Source organism: Lepisosteus platostomus, chromosome 11, assembly GCF_059453375.1.
Source record: "Lepisosteus platostomus isolate fLepPlt1 chromosome 11, fLepPlt1.hap1, whole genome shotgun sequence".
NCBI lineage: Eukaryota > Metazoa > Chordata > Actinopteri > Semionotiformes > Lepisosteidae > Lepisosteus > Lepisosteus platostomus.
Genome location: NC_142621.1, coordinates 34,506,655 through 34,524,589, shown reverse-complemented (window position 1 = coordinate 34,524,589; position 17,935 = coordinate 34,506,655). Strand labels below are relative to the sequence as shown.

The window sequence follows — 17,935 nt, the reverse complement described above, 5'->3', positions numbered from 1 at the left end:
AAAGGCTTCCATAAACAAATCGCAGGGTGCTCCTTGTCAGAAATATTTATTAACTGGTGTGAAATAATCTTTACAAAGACATTTAAAGGAGTTAGTGTACGGATGTTATAAAGATTCAGCAATTTCAAATCCTCCACCAACATTTTTTACTATTATAATAACCTTGAGTGTTATTCATTCCTCTTAATTTGAATTAAAAGACACATTGCTTGCTATTTAATAAATAATTATATCACAGAGAATTAAATTATTGTACACGAGCAGTCAATATGAGTTGTTGCTGTAACTAATCGTTCACATTTACCAATCAAGTGATGACTTTGCAGGTGTTCCTAATTATTGAACATTCTCTCTCTACACATCCGTCAAGCTATATGGCTATTTTTGTAGTACACTATTTAAGTATTCAGTAACAACATAAAACAGAATGTTCAAAAATTTAGGTAGAAGCTCACAAAATATTTTTTCCTGCACAAAACACTGAATGAAACAGATCACAAAACTGTCATTTGAAACTGATATCATCCATCTGCAATTGACAAACCCAGGACTGGAAGAAGCTAGCAAGGATGAACAATTGTTGGAAGATAAAATCATTAATATACTGTATAGAAAGGAGGCAAATGCTGAAATGACAACTGCAGGCAGCAGTTTCAAGTCTCGGCTTCTGTCCATCAACACTATAAAGGTAATTTCTGAGACTCAAGAGGTTAGAAAATGGAGGGATGGAGCCTTGCTTGAACAAGAACTGGTGTTTGGTGTTTGAAGGCAGAAAATCCTCAAGTGGTGTTGTAACACAATATGCCATGAATGGTATTTTGACTATAGGAAGACACAAATTCATTCTAATCTGTCATGGTGCCTCTAGTGGTGCAAGACATATTGGTCTGAATGTCGCAGCTGTAATAATTAAAACTGACTTTCAAAAGAAAGAGGAATGTGGACCCGATTCCTAGTTTAGTATCAGTATCACTGAAGTTATCTGAGACTTTCTGGGAATAGGTAAAGCATACGAAAGCTTGCAAGTGAGAATTACTGTAAGGGGCCCACAGTCTGGGCCTCAACAACCTGGCTGGGAAGATTGTTCTGGACACACCCACAACACTTTGTGAAAAAATTGGTTCCCAGGTTTGTCCTAAATAAATTCCCAGTTATTTTCCAGTTGTAAGCCTGTGTCTTTGCCTCAGTACTGAGTGTGATGTAATCCCCTGTCTTGACTATATCGATACCCTTTGAGAATTTTGTGTGATTGGATCAAGTCTCCTCAAAATCTCCTTGTTCTAGGTCCCGATGTTCTAATAGTGCATTGTAAAACATAATCATAACTCTTTTGGATTTAAATATAATATATTTTGCATTCTGTCTGCTTTTTCATTGCCTCCCCACAACTTCTTGAAAAGTACATAGAGTACTAGTAGAAAAATCCATATAAACACACAGATCCTTATGGTTTGGTACTCATTCCTACTTCCTACGTGGATCACTTTGAGCTCCTCTGTGTTAAATGTCATCTGCCCATCCCAATCCACAGTGTTGACACACATGCTATTGTTTCACTCCCCCTATTTCTGTATCCTTTTCAAATCTATCGAGTTTGCTAACTAGATAATTATAATCTAAATTGTTGATGTATGTAAGGAAGAGCTCTGAGTCTAAAACGGATCACTGTGGTACACCACAGCATACACATACTCAATTAGAGGTTAGGGCCCTTACGATGACATGCTGTTTTCTTTTTGTTAACCAGTTCTTCATCCATATGCATGCATTGCCCAGGATTTCTATGGCTCTTATTTTGAGAATCAACCTACTAAATCCTACTAAAATCGTACTGGAACTCTACAGTGATCACATTGTATAGTTTAGTGGTATCAACTGTAATTGTTACTTGTTCAAAGAATATTGGTAATTCAAACAAGATTTTCCCTTTTCCTAATCCAAGATGACTCTGTCTTAAAAAGCCATTGTTTTGTAAGTATTCTTGTAGTTTATCTCTAGCTATTGTTTCCACAACTTTACAAGTAACGGAAGTAAGTGTTTGGTCTATAGTTTCCTGGTTTAGTTTTGACCCCCTATGTTTTATGAATTGGTGTTACATTTGCAGTTCTCCAGCTTGTGAGTATAGCTCCCATTCTACGTGAGCGCAGAACTATGCTAGCCAGGGATCTACTGTATGGATAACTTACTCATTTCCTTCAGGTTAACTGGGAAAATACTATCAGACCTCTGTGATTTGTTACTTAAGATGATCCAGACTCCACTGAACTTGTCAAGTATGCTTAAATACTTAAGTTACCGAACGCTGATGAAGCTTCTTCTATAATTCTATAAAGTTTTAGTTTTTAGTTTTCTTATGTATTAGACTAAAAAGTGCAAACATTTTAAAACCTTTGCATAGTAATGCATATATAAATTGTATCATTTTATTTTTTAAAGAAAAGTAAACCTGAACCCAAAGTTAATTTGTTATTTATTTTGTCATTGGCCTTAGTGTTTCTGGAGGTTACAGTGTTTACAGCGAAGCTACTGTAAGCGTGTTTTATGTTTTACAATATTTTTTGTCAATGTCACATTTAAGTAATTATATAATATTTTTGGTCAATTACTTGTGTTGCAGTTCCTTTAACATTAACATTTTATTCCACGAGAGCTCTCCTCACCGTTTTTTTTTGCAGGTATAGAGATTCATGCAGAAGCACATCTTTGAAAAGTTGTGTTTATCGCAGGCACAGGCTGACAGGCCCTTTGGTTCATTTTTCTGGTTGTCTATAAAGTCTGGGACTTCTTGCTCCTCCTTCCCTGAACATATTTGGAAAATATCCGACCTTTCCAACCAACTCTGTTTATCTTACAAAGAATCGTTGCCGCACTCTACAAAAACACTCTCCAGGGCTGATAAAGAGACCGTTTAGTTCCAAAAGGATTGATTGTCTGTATTTTGGTAGAAACACAATGAGAAAAAAGTTGTCAGAGCAGATCCACTGTGTATGGTTGTGTTTGACACCCAACTCGACAGGGGCTGAAAAATTTCTTGTTGTTTCTGAGAGAACCTTGTTATAACAGATCTGAAAATAAGAAAGGATACAGATGAAAGGAAACCATTTAATACATCTAGCCAGTTTGGTAGATAGAAGCTAAATAAGCAGAGGATCTCATTGTTTCTTGAAAGAAGCCAGGGTATCTTCTTCAATATGGGTGGGTAGCCTGTTCAAGATTGCCACAATCTTTTATGTAAAGACGATCCTTCTGTTCATTCACTCCCAGGTAAAACGCTCTGTTTTAAATCATCCAGCCCCGTTTTTTCTAATTGTTTTATAGATCCAGTATTAAAGAGGTTGTCTATGTTTTGTATCTCTCCCTGGTAACACTTTGCTTGCACAGCTTCTTCATGGTCATGTACTCCTAAAGCAATTCATTTCCTGTCTCAGTGTGTAAAGAGAACCTGTTGGCTTCAGGGTTTAACAGCAACAGACCTAGGAGGAAATCTTCTGTGACAGCTGTTAGATTCTAAGATTTTGGACACCTTTTACAAAGGTGTAGAGATCCTCTAGCCTATTTTGGTCATTTATTTATGGACCCCAGAGAGGCGTCATTTCTTAAAGGATGTGTTGGTTTATTTAGTCTAGACACCCTCAACTGTCCACATAAAGAAGATCTCCCGGTTCTCAGTTGTGTATCTTAATTTTCACTTCTGAAGTTGGGGACTGGGTTTTGCTTTTCAGCTAGGAGTATTCCCACGGGTGGCAATGTCGGTTCCGGGTACAGGGCCGGTGTCTCTGTGTGAGCTGATTCCTGTGCCTCCAAGCTCTCACTTGTTTCTCCCGTCTCTGCCGAAGGTCAAATTCTTCCAGCGTTACCACCCGCTCGGCCGAAAGCGTGGGAGTGAGGCAGCCAGCCAAAAACAAGATCCGAAGGCACAACAACCGGCTGTCGACGGTGTTCAGCCGGAGCCCCTACCTGAAGGACGGCCAGAGAGTGGGGGACTCGGCGGTCATGGGTGGGATCCAGGTGACGGACGACCCAGCGGAGCTCTCCATGCAGGTGTCCGCCCCCGGTGTCCTGAAGATCTTTGGCAATGAGATCAGCCAAGGCGCGAACTACAAGAGCGTGCTGGCCACTCCGCGCTCCAGCGCCAAGGAGCTGGTGAAGGAGGCCCTGGAGAGGTGAGGGCTGCTGTTTGTAGAGTAGCAGACAGGAGCTCACCGCAGCTGTTTGGAAAAGGGCTTATGCAGGAACTGACGTCTTCCTTCCCGCTTTTCTGTACACAAATGTAAAATTGTAAAGAGTGCAGGTATGTGAAGAGAGAATGTTGTTATGGAGAAGAGGTAACCGATGCTCTTCAACTGAGGTTCAACTGAAAAGCCTTGAAACTTTCCACGTTTGTGTGAAGGAAGCAGGATGTGAACCTGGGTAGTTTGCTTGTTGAAATTTGCGGATGGAAAAAAAAACTGATAAAAAAACATATATACAGTAGTAGGTTAACTGTATTGTTATTAAATTCAGCATTCTCACCAACTGCATTGTGTGACCTACAGCATTCCATTCTGTTTAGTTTTCTGGACATGTATGTTATTCCTTAAGGTGTTCTGAATCCTGTAGGGGAAGATTAAATGCAACTGGCTTTCAAACCACAGTGAACACCATTGCGTTGCTGTTTTCAGTAGAGTTTACAAATTACATAGGTACATGTAAGTAGTATATCAGTGATGCTATAGAAACATTGTGTTCTCAAAATGAAAGTGCAGGATAATAGATCTGGAGGGGGAAGCAGTCCTCTGTTTGTTGAGAGCTTAGAGGTTTTAAAAAGCCCTGTGTAAATTATTGCTCTCTATCACTGAGCATTGTAAGCAGATTTGTGGTTTGACCTCATACCATTCCCGAAGAAGGCAACAGTTGTCTAGATGCAGTCCTTGCTTGACTCGCATGGGATGAGGTATGATCTGATAACCTGTGCATGCACACTCTCTTCAGGACATACAGTATTGCATTCCAGCAGAGGGCTGTATATCAAGCAGGGCTTTCTCATTACTTATGAATCCCCTGTGTGGGGGAGGCTAAAAAAAACAGCCACTCAGCAAATAGACAGAAGGGTGTCCTCCCTTGTCTGATTGAATCATTGAGCACCAAATCCCTCAGCAATCTGGGATTTAACAAAATTCCAGACTGACCACATTTTTGGCCTTCACCTCACTGTTGGGGGAAAATCTGATGCTCTCAGTGAAAGCTCCTGGTGCACTATGGAAGGTGTTTGGAAGGTTTTAAAATGTCTGTTTTTGTTTTATGCGTTAGGATGTTGTATTTCTGTTATAAGTACTGTTATATCTGTGTTCTCTTTTTGGACTGTCACTTACCTAAAAAGTCTACATTTTCTACATAAAAATAGCTGAGGTCAGATCCATTTCTGTTTCAGCTCAAAAATGAATCACCATCTGCAATACTTCAGCAATCCAAATTGAGTGGTTAAATATAATAACTTATAGATAAATGTTATATCTAGTAACATAGAAAAATGTTTGTATCATTCCTCTAATTCTACTAGAACAAGTTTTAATTAAGCAATATATAATTTGCAAATCCCTTAGAAATGTGTGTTTATAAGAAAACAAATCAGTCAATATTTTCTACAGATGTATACATATTTCATACTATACATCTGATACCTAAAATAAATGAAAAAATCAAGGTCAGGTTTACCTTGATTAATTTGCAAAATATAGTATCAGAATAATTACTTGTAATATGAGTCTTATTATGCATGTAGCCTCTGTATATTTTGAACATCGTCATCAGGCAGTCAGAAGTATGGTAGGGTGAAATGCTTTGATGAAAGGCAGAGAAAAGGTGGACAGTCATTCCTTCCTGTATGATCATGGATCAGCATAGTCTTTGGTAGATGATGTTGAATGTCTTGCCAGTGCAGCTTTCTTGGAAATAGAGCTGACCTTGTCAGTGGTTCTCTGTTGTCCCCGAAATGGCACCTCCTCACACACCATTCCAATTTGAAACAGGTACTCGCTGGACAAGGCTGAGGGTGGGGACTATGTTCTGTGTGACGTGATTGGACGGACTGGGGAGGACCACCAGTGGAGGACAGAGTGCTTTCGAGTGGTGGGCGACCATGAGAAGCCCCTCATGCTGCAGTCGCTATGGAAACCCAAGGAAGGCTTCTCCCGGCGGTTTGAGATTCAGAGGAAGTCCAGTGTGGAGGAGAAGACTGCCAGGGAGAAAGACACGCTTACTGCAGGTAGAGGTCAACATGTTGGTGCTAAAAGACATCATTGCCACTGAAGTAATGCTTATATTAAGGAAGTTTCTCTAATGAGAAGAATAAAAAAAAATTCTAGGACACAAATGACAGAGTTTTGATTGTTCAGTTGTTCCTTGTTTTAATCATTTTATATGTGTGAAGCCTCAATGGTTGCAAAATGTTCCTTTAACAGGAGAAATATAATGTGTAGAATATTCAGAGAAATAAATCTTAGCCAATTTTGACTTGCTTTTCAGTAGGTAATGTTCTTTTGAAATTTTGGAAATGGGATTTATTGTACAAAAAAGTTCCAGAAGAAATTATAGCTAAGGGTCTGTACCATGGATGTCTGATTCCAGTGTCCCAAGAAGCAGTCTTTAGGGTGTAGAGAACTAAGATTCTGAACTGCTTCAATTGTTTGCTTATACTAATAGAATTGACACCCATTTATCTCATGATTATCTGCAAACACCTATAAAATCAACAGAACTCTGGTACTGACATCAAGTTGCACATACTGTATAGTAACACTCTGTCCCCAGTTTCCCCTGTGTCCATTTCAAACTTCCATTTCCACTAATTCATGTATTAGCAGTTCAGTGCGTTTGTCAATAGCCAACTAAGAGAAAAGGTATCCATCAGTATTCAATTGAATATGTTCTTGTTCGGTAATTGGAGAACTTACAGAAACTGAGGCTTTCCTTGACTCATTTTTGAGAGCATTGAATATCATTACTAAATACTCATTTCCCTAGTAGATTGAAGACTGCTGTTGTTGAAAATTCCACCTGATCAAGCATAGTTTTGGAAAATTTCTAAATATGACAGTTGTTACCCTGCCCTGCCATGCAAATGTAGAAACATAGGAAAGGTAAGAAATGAAAGGAGGCTTTACCGTGCATGAGAACATATTTGGTTGGTAGTTGCTACTGGATTGGCAACCAAAATGGCCATGTACCTTATTCCCGCAACGCCTTGTTCGTTCTGGTCTGTTCTGGCCTGCTCTTATCCGTTCTTCAATGCCATTTGGGTTGACCATATTGACCGCAGCTGCTTGAAGGAGGAGGGGGCTGCAGACATGACCACCCAGCAGTGTTTGGGTCAATTCCAGTGTTCCTGCCTCAAACTAATTCCCAGTTCCAATTCTTTTAAGAAAAACAAACGGAATTTGAATGAGAAATGGTTTGAGAAAGGGATTTCACATGGAAAAGCCAGAATTGATCCCATCTTGGTGTCTAGAGTCTTTATATAACATATAAAGCGTGAAAACTTTGAAACTTAATCCTCTTGAGGTAGCTGATAGCTCCTTGACAGTAAGTCTAGAAGATCCTTAAGGTGTTTTATTTGACTATAAATTTACCCTGAAGAGGAAGGGGAGAAAGGAATATCAAAACCTATATTGTCTGTCCAAGTTATTTGGAATTTTTTTCATGCTTTGGGGGAGCTCAGTTTTTCGAGCTAAATATGCCAGTTTCGGGGTTGGGGAGGTAGGCAGGTGAAGAACGTCAATGGGTTTTGGGGAGAGGCGGCTGGTTTAAAAGCGGCACTCTGCAGTTTTCCTTCGAGAGGGGGCACTGTCCTTTCAGTCACATTTGGTGATGATATCCATCTTCATCATGGTAACCAACCCGCCAGCAGGAGAGGGGGGTCAGAGGTCTTTCGGAGATAAAGGAATACAGAAACGTGCAGGTTTAAGATAAACAGCAGGAACCAGAGAGCTGGCTCTCTGAGAGTGAAAACAGCCTGAGTGGTTCCCTTTATCTGCTGTCTTTATTTTCTGAGTGGCTCGTGGGTTTGGCTGGCTCAGGACTCCTGAAGACCCCACCCCAAGAGCAGGACTCTCTCACTCTCGCAGAGGAAGTGAAAAATGTCAACCTGTCAGTTGTTTTTCTTTCCATCAAGGCTTGCTTCCTGCACATCGAAGTGCACTCTGTTGACTTTGGCTGACCCCTGTTGTGTTCAGTGGGGTTTAGTGAGACTTTGCTGGGGAGGAGCTGAGCAGCAGTAATGAGCTCCTATGTCTTTGGCAAAACAATGCGAGAACACCCATTTCCACAGCCGATAACGCCTACTGAGACCGGCTGAAGGCTGGGTTCCTGTAAATTCCTCGGCAGATATAATGGATTGAACTTGAATCTGTTTATGTTTTAATGACTCGAGTTCTGTTTAATTTTTCAAACAAGTTGATACTCTGTGGAACATGATTGAATTCCTCACAGTGAAGGAAATTGAATTGGTTGCAAGCTAACTCTATTTTGAACATGGCAGAGTTTGTGTTGTTTTATACTTAGTCCAAAGCAGACTGAAAGTTGAGTATTGTGTCTGTATGAGGTGAAATTTCTTGACAGTCTTGCAACTCAGAAGTTCCCGTCAGCAGGACTGTGTTTAAAAGAGGTCGCTTTCAGTTAAAACATCTATCCAAAATTAAAATTTAAGAATGATATACTTCTAATAAAATATTAAGGTTGGAACAGCCACTAGCAGATCATCGTTAGTGCTATGAGAGAAGTTCTGCTACTACTGTATGTACATTTTTGCACTCTCCTAGGCAGGGGGTGAAAAGTTTGTCTTTAATGTTAGGATCCTCAGGGGAGTCTTAAACATCTTTTGTAAAGAATTTCTCACCACCTTTCTCAAACAGCCTACAAGAACGCTCTGGTGTTTCTGCTGGACAGAAACCAAATGAGTGAGATTGGATAGGAGAATGGAAGCGGATGTTAAAGTGAGAGGGCAGCATGGGGAAAGTCATGTAGTATGGAAACAACAGGTGTAAAGCAGTATGGTAAGCCAACATCCAGGCTATTGGTAACCATGACAACGAAAGTTGTTTGGTAAGCCACAGGATTATAGGGCCAGTGCCGTTCACATTTACTAGGGTAAAATATCATAGGCTCCTTTTGGACATTGGGAAGAGGATCCTTTTTTCTTTCATGATGTGTCATGATGGGAAAAAAAAGTTGAAGATGAAGAACAACTTGGACATGTTCATGTTCAAACTGCTGAGCAAGAGGAGTCTCAGTTCCTTCTCTGCGGAAAAGGGCTTATAAGCAGTTATTGTGCATCTTTAATTTTAACATATTTCAGCTATTTCATATATTATCTTTATAATTAAAATGAACGTATCGGGTGGTTTGGTACTTACAGCTGCTGTCTCACAGCCCTTGAGTCCTGGGCTTCACTCTGCCCTGGGATGCCTTCCTCCCCATACAAACTGTATGGAGTTTGCACGCTGTCCATGAGGACATGGGTTTTCTGTGGTTGTTCCAGTTTCCTGCCACTTCCCATAGACCCGAGTGTCTCGGTTAATTCGTATCTTATATTTGTCTGTGTGTGTGAGTGCATATAATAATTTAAATACCCAATTTAGAGGCATCCCCTCCCCTCCAGGGTGTAGTCCTTCTTGGCTCCTGTTACATGGCCCTTACCAGGTTTAAGCAGCTTCCTGAAAATGAATGAATGGACTTCAGAACCACGCGCTTTGAAACGCACTGCTTGCGCCTAATCTAGAGCATCAGTTGGAAAGATAGCAGTTCTGGTACCTTTCTCTCATTTCTCAGGCATCAACGCCCAGGCTCGCAAGCTGCAGAAAATCAGGTCCCGGGTCACCTCTGCATTCATCGACGGCAACGTCAACAGCAGCCTGGCGCTGTGGAGGAGTGTGAGCGAGATGGACCTGTCTGTGAAGTCCAAGGACCCCCACAAGGCCAAGCCCCTCCTGCTGGAGGACACGGAGCCGGAGGCGGACAAAGAGGCCCAGTGTCTGCGGATGGAGAAGGAGGAGACGGAGAGCAGCGACGACAACGCCACACAGTACTCCATTCACCCCCCTTTCGACTTCCCTTACTTCCTCCTGCTGCAGGGCTACAGTTACAGACAGGTAGGAGCCCCTGTTCTGGCGGGGACACACTGGGGCACTGTTTCTCAGGGCATACTGGGGTACCTCTGCGTGCCCTCAAACACTGGAGAAAAATGTTGTTCTTCATACAGTACCAACCAAAGTTACTGCACGATCCCCATCATAGTTGTTGTTTTTTCTTTTGAAACCAAAGAACACTTTCATACCTGAGCAAGATGTGGTCAGTTTTAAATTCCAATGGTGTTAGAAAAGACTGGGCCAGGGCTAATTCAAACATTCCTTTCATCTGGGTGCTTCATGCCAGGGTAAAGTTGCTCTTAAGGGGTCTTCAGACCAAGCTTCTTATCTTTGTACAGAAGTTGCTAGTTCTTAAAAACTAAGTTAGCAACACCAGAATCTGTGTATCGGCCAGTTTCTTATAGCAAGAGAGTTGTTCTCAGCTGGTGACATTGTGTATTTCCAGTGTCTTTTACACTCCAGGAATAATGAAAGAGCAAGGTTTCTGTGGTATAAAGTGGCAGTGAGAGACAAAATTCCCTGAACATTTTTCCACTGTGGTGATAAAAATATCAAATCTTAGCTGTCTTTGGTTTGTAAGCAACCCAAGGATCTCTGCAAATGACAGAATTCTTTGTGTTGTTTAGTCCAGCCTTTTACTCTGATACAGTATGTTGAAGATGAACAATGTCGTCTCGTTGTGTTTGCCTCTCCCAGCTCTCACTTGAAGATTCAATTTTGATTTGATTAATTAAACACATATAATACAGATTTGGAGCAGCAGAGGTGACTACTACTGCATAGCAGTTTGATCTGTTTCAGGTTTTGTCATACAGAATACTGATGTGCTGCTGAATTATTGTAACTCCATGTCTTCCTGTGTGTTGGAAGTTGAATTTCACAACCTAGGCTGGAGAAAAATGGGCTCTGAGTCTTAGATACATATTGTAGTTTATACCATTCAGAAATGAAACACTTTGGTGAGGGGTAAAAGCTTCCAGCTGAGCAAAACCAGTTGGCCGATTGAAAGATTTTATAAATCTTTCACTTTTCATTAAAGAGTTCTGTGGAGAGAGAAAATTGACTGTGATCCCTATAATTGAGCAAGATTTGAGATACACTGAAATTAGAATGACCAGGAAATGTTTTATTGTGACCTGAAATGTGCCCTTTAAAAGTTAATGGGCATACAGACATTTTCCCTTGGCAGCAGGTAATTGTAAAAGCATTGTGGTTACAGAAAGATATTTCTCCATGGATTTTGCATGAATAGTCTGCGATTTCCCTGCGATTATGGTTGCAGACGATGGGTGGGATCCACCTGAATGGAACAGAGGTTGTTCATTGTGTTCTGAGAGGCAGTGTATAGCTGCTGTCATCCCACACAACATAAGGGATCTTGATCCTGAAATGGAGCAATATGCCTGTCAGTGGAAGCTATCCAGGAAGGTAAAGTTCAGCCCTTATATTGTGATACCATCTCTATAGACTTCAATGGTTTTCAAATGCAAACCCACATAAGTGGTTTGTTTTGCAAGAAGAGCATTTGCAACTGAAAAAAAATGTGTATTTTAATGTCATTTTTATGTTGTAGTGGATTGTGTCAATTCTAGGCATGCTGAAGTCTGCTCGTGCCTTAGATGCCTTTATTCTAACTTAACAAAGCAGCACAATCCAAACTTGACAGCCTTTGTCTTGAAATGTATTAGGTTCATGCGCACTGACGAGAACATTCACAGAATAAGGCCTGGATTAAAACATAAAAAGTGTTCTAACCAGATCAGAAATGTTAGAACCATGACTTGAGGGATGCTACATTTGTCTTTTTGCTGAAGAAAACTTCAGCAAAAGAGTTAAACAGAGTTAATTCAGAACAACAATGGTGACATTCAAGGGAAGCATTCAGAAGTCCCTTCACCTGAATCAGATTTCATTCTGTTTTTCTTCCATTGTCCTACAGTATAGCGATATTTCTTCCCTCTGTGGACTTATCAAAGAACACGGTCTGTCTTCCTCTGCTCCTCTGGTTTTTCAGTTGAGCTGTTATCTTCTGTTCCTACAGCACAGAGCTTTATCTGGAGGGAGTTCAGTTCAGGCAGGGCACTGTGATCTGTTTTATCCTCTTTTGACTTTGCAGGCAAAGCAGTGGTGAAAAAAAAACTTAACGCTTAACTGTAATTTCTCTCTCTACAGTGTGTAGTAGTTAGAATGAATTAAAGCTCATGGAAAATTGCAGAAAGCTTAAAGAAAATGCGGATAATGATTTAATGTATAAGAGAACATCCTGGGAACTGCCAAGTTGAAATGAGCACTTTGCCAAATCCATTGCATATAGGAATTATACGTCTTCAGCTGTCTGAGACCATAAGCTCAGTAAAGCATAGAATTGCAAGGTGTGTTTTAAGTATAAATCATTTATATACTTTTCTGGGTCAATATTCATTTTGTCTGCCTTGCTTTTATAGTAGACCTTAGTGAGATTAATTGCAATGGCAGGCTTAGCCCATCTGAACTTTGCAAGTGCATTTTGCTGTGGCGAGTATGTTCTCCTTGTCTTACATCACTGAAAGTTTGCCAGAAGCTCCTTTGTGAAGGAAGTGATGAGCGGTGCCCTGTGCTTTTGTCGCGATAGGATTGGCCCAGGATTGCCCTCAGCAATCACACTTATAACACATAAATCAGCACAAAGGCATTCTGGGGAAGATTTACTCGGGTTCAGGTTTTTCAGGTTTGTGCAGTGTGTATTTTTTGATAAACCTGCCTTTCCTGGTCGCAGATCACAAGTCATCCGAATCCGCAGATGTAGCTGCTGTGACGTTATTAATAATTATTGCTGTGTAGTGATTTTGTACATTGGTGTTCAAAATGCTTAGTGTCAGCATATAGCAGGTTCTCCCTGTATCTTGCTGAAGGCAGGTGTGTTGTGCCATATTTAAGCATTAAAATGTGTGTCCATTCATGTGTGGATATGGCGGAATTGTTCACTTTTGTCTGATTTGGATGCATTCAAATGAACTAAAAAGTGAAATCTATGTTCACTTTCAGTGCTTGTGTAGTTTTTGAATTATAATTGTCAAGCATGTAATCTCAACAACTCTGGCGTTTAATCCATTCTTGAGGTAACTGAAAATTGTAGTATGTAGTTTTGATACAGTGTTGAGCAAATTGCCTAAATCAATTTGGAATGCTTCTTCACCTACAGTATGTGTCTTGTGGAATTTTTTCCATTTGAATGTTAACTAGCAGTACTCACCCTGAATCCAGGCCAGTTCAATTCTTGATTTGTTATGGTTTTCAGCACCCTCCAGTTCTTGACAAAAACTGTTGCTGTGGAGCCAGATCCTAACCACAGAGAGCAGTCCTGGTTTGGAGCTGCCCAGATAACTGTTTCTAGCCACTGGAGCAACATACACAGCTCCACTGTCTCCTGATTAGCCCTGCTCTGCTCTGTCAGTAGTAGCTTGGCTGAATAAAAGAGCCCATCCTGTGAATGGGATTTGTGTTACAGGCTGTAATGACCACACTTCCTGAGCAGTTGAGTGACAGATGTTCCTCATATTGTTGGTATCCAGCCGGCCACCTTATCAGATCCCACCTTCCCAGCTTTCCTGTCTCGGGATTCATAAAGCAGGCTGCGCCATGATTCTGGCACAGTCCTGGATTTGGAATTGGCACACCTTTCTTCTTTTGACAAGAAACCACAATGACAAGACAGGATACCAAGATTATTCAGACTCTGGCTTTGAGCTCCAGTCTCTATTGTAACCTTTAGAGAGAGCCCAGTCCCAAGTTTTCTCTTGGTATGTGCTTCATTGTGTTGTGAAAATCTACTAGCCTCATTCATTGAATTTTAAATGCCCCCTTTTTGGCATATATACTGCTGTGAAAACTGTTGTCATGTGTTGTGTACACATACCTTGACACTAGTTGAAAGTTAAATGCTGAAGCTTTCCCTGTTGAATAGGCCACTAACCTTGACTGACATGAATGCCACACACAATAATCGCCCTTGTTTGGACAGGCTGGGAATCTCTGTGAAACAAGGACTAAGTCTCTAGAGGAGTGAGACAAGTAGATCTTTTTTTTCAATAGCAAGAGACAAACAGACATCTTTGGTCATCTTGGCTCTCTCTCTAGTACTTCAGCATAATATAACAGAATTGAGAGGAAGCTAATTGACCAGTCTTGTTCGTCTGGTTGCTAGTAGACCTGTCAGCATCGCTTTACTTGAAAGCGGCTAATAAAACCCTCGTAAACACTGCAGTACACAATATAAAAACACGCATAATCCTTTACAGACGTTTCTACAGGCACAACATTATTTGCCACCATTCATAACAAGACAGTGAAAGTGATTATTTCAGTGAAAGATAAGAGCAGAGCTCCAGGGAGGGAGAATTCAGGTGAAAATGATGGGAAGACACTGTTAAAGACTTTCTGCAGATACAGCTCAATAGATATGCTCCTGGTGTCTTTTGGAAAATAAAATTTTACAAGCCTGGTTTTTGTGCATCTTGTTTTATCGTGTTGTGTAGTGTTCTGATGGTGGTTTTTAGCTTTATTCAAGCTAAGGGTTTGCCGGCATTATCATTAGAGATTGAAAAAAGAGTTAGCGGGAGGTCAATGCATAATTGAAATGAAAGGAGAAATCAATGAATGCTTCCAGAACCGCAGCCAAGCCTTTCGCTGTTGGACTAACTTGAAATGGTGACACACACCTCTTGGGCAAGAAAATTAGGGATAGGATTTGTGACATACTCTTTGCCAAAGTCTCATTTGATCCTCCTGTTGTGAAAGGAAGCATAAACCTCTCAGAGCTACAAATCAAAGCATTGAGCTGGAATAAACTCTCAGCGTCCTGGATTAACCATCACAGCTGTTGAGCTGTGTGTCAACATTGGGTTGCCTCTCTTAGAATGTGGCCCGCGCTGCTCTTCCATTGTAAGGTTATGTTCAATTTGTCTGAAGCGTGGGCAGTATGGTGACGTAGTGGTTAGCATTGTAGTTTGTACAGTTTGTTCTAATGTTTTTGTATGGGTTTCCACTGGTAACTTCGGTGTCCTCCCAAAGTCCAAGTACATACTGTTAGGTTAACTGGCTTCTGGGGACATTCACCCTGGTGTGAGTGTATGTTCCCAGCAATTGATTGGCTTCCCTTCCAGGCATGTATCCTGCTATATGCTTGTTCCTTGCTGGGATAGGCTCCAGCTCCCTTGCAGCCCTGAATTGGATAAAGCACTTAGAAAATGGGTGGGTGGATGTTTTTAATGCTGTATTGTCCAATAAATTGCATTCCAGAGTCCATGTCAGAACTGAGTTCACATCTCGAGCCTGAAGATTGCAAAGGAAACTCAACTGGGGTTTCTGGTGCATCTTCATACAAGGGGCAGATTTTTAGTTGTTAAAAAATCACAAACAGTTGTTGTTAAGGCTCACAAACAAGATTGTTTCTTTAGATCAGAATATTCCAGACCTGGTCCTAGAATTTTATTCCGGCTCAGCTCTTGATTATTCAACCATTCCATTCCATTTCGCTCTCGCACTGATTTGTAGGCCTCAGCGTGACCAGAATAGATGCATGAATGCCCTCGCACAGGAGCGATAACCACCCTGGTTCAGCAGGAGAGTAAAACCTGAGAGCTTTATCTATCAAGAGTAGACCAAAGGTCTTGATCTGTGTCGGTGTGTTTATGACGTGGGTCCCATCTGTGTTCTCCAGGATTTCGTCATTTACTTACTGAGCGGGGTGACCCACATTTTTGGGCGATGCAGCGAGCACTCAACCGGGGAGGATGTAGAGCACCTCAAAGTGGACATCCTGCTCTCTGCCCCGGACGTCCTGCCTCAGCACTGCTGTGTGCGTCGCCTGGAGACCCCCGGCCAGGGGGACAGAGCCAAGAGGACGGTGACACTGGCGCGGCCGCTCCACGGCGCCCCCGTGACTCACAACGGCGCCCCCCTCAAAGGCGAGGCTGAGCTCCGGCCGGGGGACCTCCTGGGGCTGGGCGACCATTACGTCTTCATGTTCAAGGACCCCATTGCCCCTGCCGCCAACCAGAGACCCGCGTGGCTGATGTCGCACGCCCCTGGCTCGACGGGCACCTGCAGAACGTGCGGCTCTGCCCTGAAGTCCAAAGCTGCCTATCTGAGATCGCTGCCCCTGCTGAAAGACCCCGACGGGGCAGACCTCTCTCTCCCATATGACCCCGAGCACGAGGACCAGCTGCTCAGGAGGATCATCCACCTGACCGACCCCAAGGGAAGCGACCCCTGCCTCACCCCGGCCTTCCTGCTGTGTCTTTGCATCCAGCATGCAGCCACTTCCCTGGAGATGGCTGACATCCGCAGGCTCCTGCTCAGGATAGCCAGCCAGGTCCAGACAGCCATGTGGGTATGTATCTGTAGGGCTGAGTCTGTCAGAACCAGTTGGCGATGTCCTCTCAGTACTGTGGGGAAAAGCGTAGTTGTGTCCGCTTGGAAACGCCACTCTGCAATTTCAGAAACGTTTCGACATTCTCTTGGGACTCATTTGAATTGCTAAAGCTCTGCACTACTGTATCAATTGAACTACTGTATCAATGTATACCACATTGTCCTCCACTAGGGCCTTAATTATTCAACTTTGTTCTTTTTAAAATAAGATTCTTTTTTTCTCATATACTGTAGTGAGAACTCTATGTCAAATGACAGAATGCTTTAATCCAAACCTGTTTCTTGGGATTACAAATACCTATTATGATTTTTGAATATATATTTTGGTACATATATACTGTTGGATACTAGAACATAGTATAGATATAGAATACTAGAATAAAGCCTCAAGTTCAAGGTTATAGGGGTTGTGTTACCGCCTGTGATTTGAACCCACAGCCCTCTGGTCAGGAGTCCAGAGTTCTGCCAACTTGCCTCATTGCTGCCATCTTAAACAATGACAGCTCTGTGCTTTATTTTGTTTCTGTATGAATAATTCTTGTGGCAGACAGCAAGTGATCTAACTACCTGCAGTGAAAGAATGCTTGGAAATCCTTTTCTGCAAGATACAGAACACCCATGCTGTGTCCCAGTATGGGTGAATAAAGAAAATAAAATCACTTTTCCTTTTCAGTTGTTTGATAGGTAAAAGAAGGATGAAGTGTCTGTGTCTTAGTGTTTTGAAAATGTTTCTTTAATGAATATATATCACTCATATTTAATTAAAGTGTTATGCCTCTTAAGTTTATCTTAATTTATATCCCAAAAAGGAAAATGCCCTGATTTGTGAAGAAACCAGAACTAATCGATCAGAATTAGACAGCACAGCAGTTCTTCATGCTACTGCAGTAGAAATGTGAGGACTTGTTTGTTACAGCACTTGCTCACATGTTGGCTGTTCTAGCTTTCAAAAATATGACTTATCTTTTTGTATCTTAGGAAAGGACTAAGGAGCTTGCTGCCATCCAGTTGGAAATGTGAGACCACTTCTTTATCCATGTGCTCAACACTTTAAAATGAATTATATAATTCTTTGCTCACGTTAAAATAATATTTTAAGAAATGCTCCCACACCCACAGCTAGCTCATTTTAATTGCTAAATCGTCTGCCTTACGGCATACTCTTTAATGGATTCTGAGCTGTTTTGTTCATGTGAACCATTCATTCTCCAAAAGTGTGAACACTTAAATTGGCTGGAAACACAGATACTTACAGTCCCTCCTATTAGGAGAGAAACCCATTTGTAAACCCATTAAAGCTGTTTCTAGTGTTTAAAAGCACTCTCCATAGTGTGAATACTTCAGTTTATAACACCGCATGTCTTGTAGTGGTGGAAAAATAACATTTTTTTAAATGAAAGATG

The 17,935-nt window shown here is 41.4% G+C and overlaps 1 protein-coding gene across 2 annotated transcripts in view; it reads left to right on the top strand.

The window, feature by feature from the left end:
* radil2b (Ras association and DIL domains 2b) overlaps positions 1 to 17,935 on the top strand; it is a 60,374-nt gene that overhangs the window by 3,903 nt on the left and 38,536 nt on the right. For both annotated transcript variants that reach the window (XR_015925369.1, XM_088599380.1), the window contains exons 2-6: positions 3,837 to 4,163; positions 6,009 to 6,244; positions 9,805 to 10,124; positions 15,820 to 16,491; positions 17,511 to 17,548. Coding sequence is in view for 1 of the 2 variants with exons in the window: in XM_088599380.1 (XP_088455506.1) it covers positions 3,837 to 4,163; positions 6,009 to 6,244; positions 9,805 to 10,124; positions 15,820 to 16,491; positions 17,511 to 17,548 (1,593 nt within the window). In the remaining variant the exon portion in view is untranslated. The remainder of the gene's footprint in view (positions 1 to 3,836; positions 4,164 to 6,008; positions 6,245 to 9,804; positions 10,125 to 15,819; positions 16,492 to 17,510; positions 17,549 to 17,935) is intronic.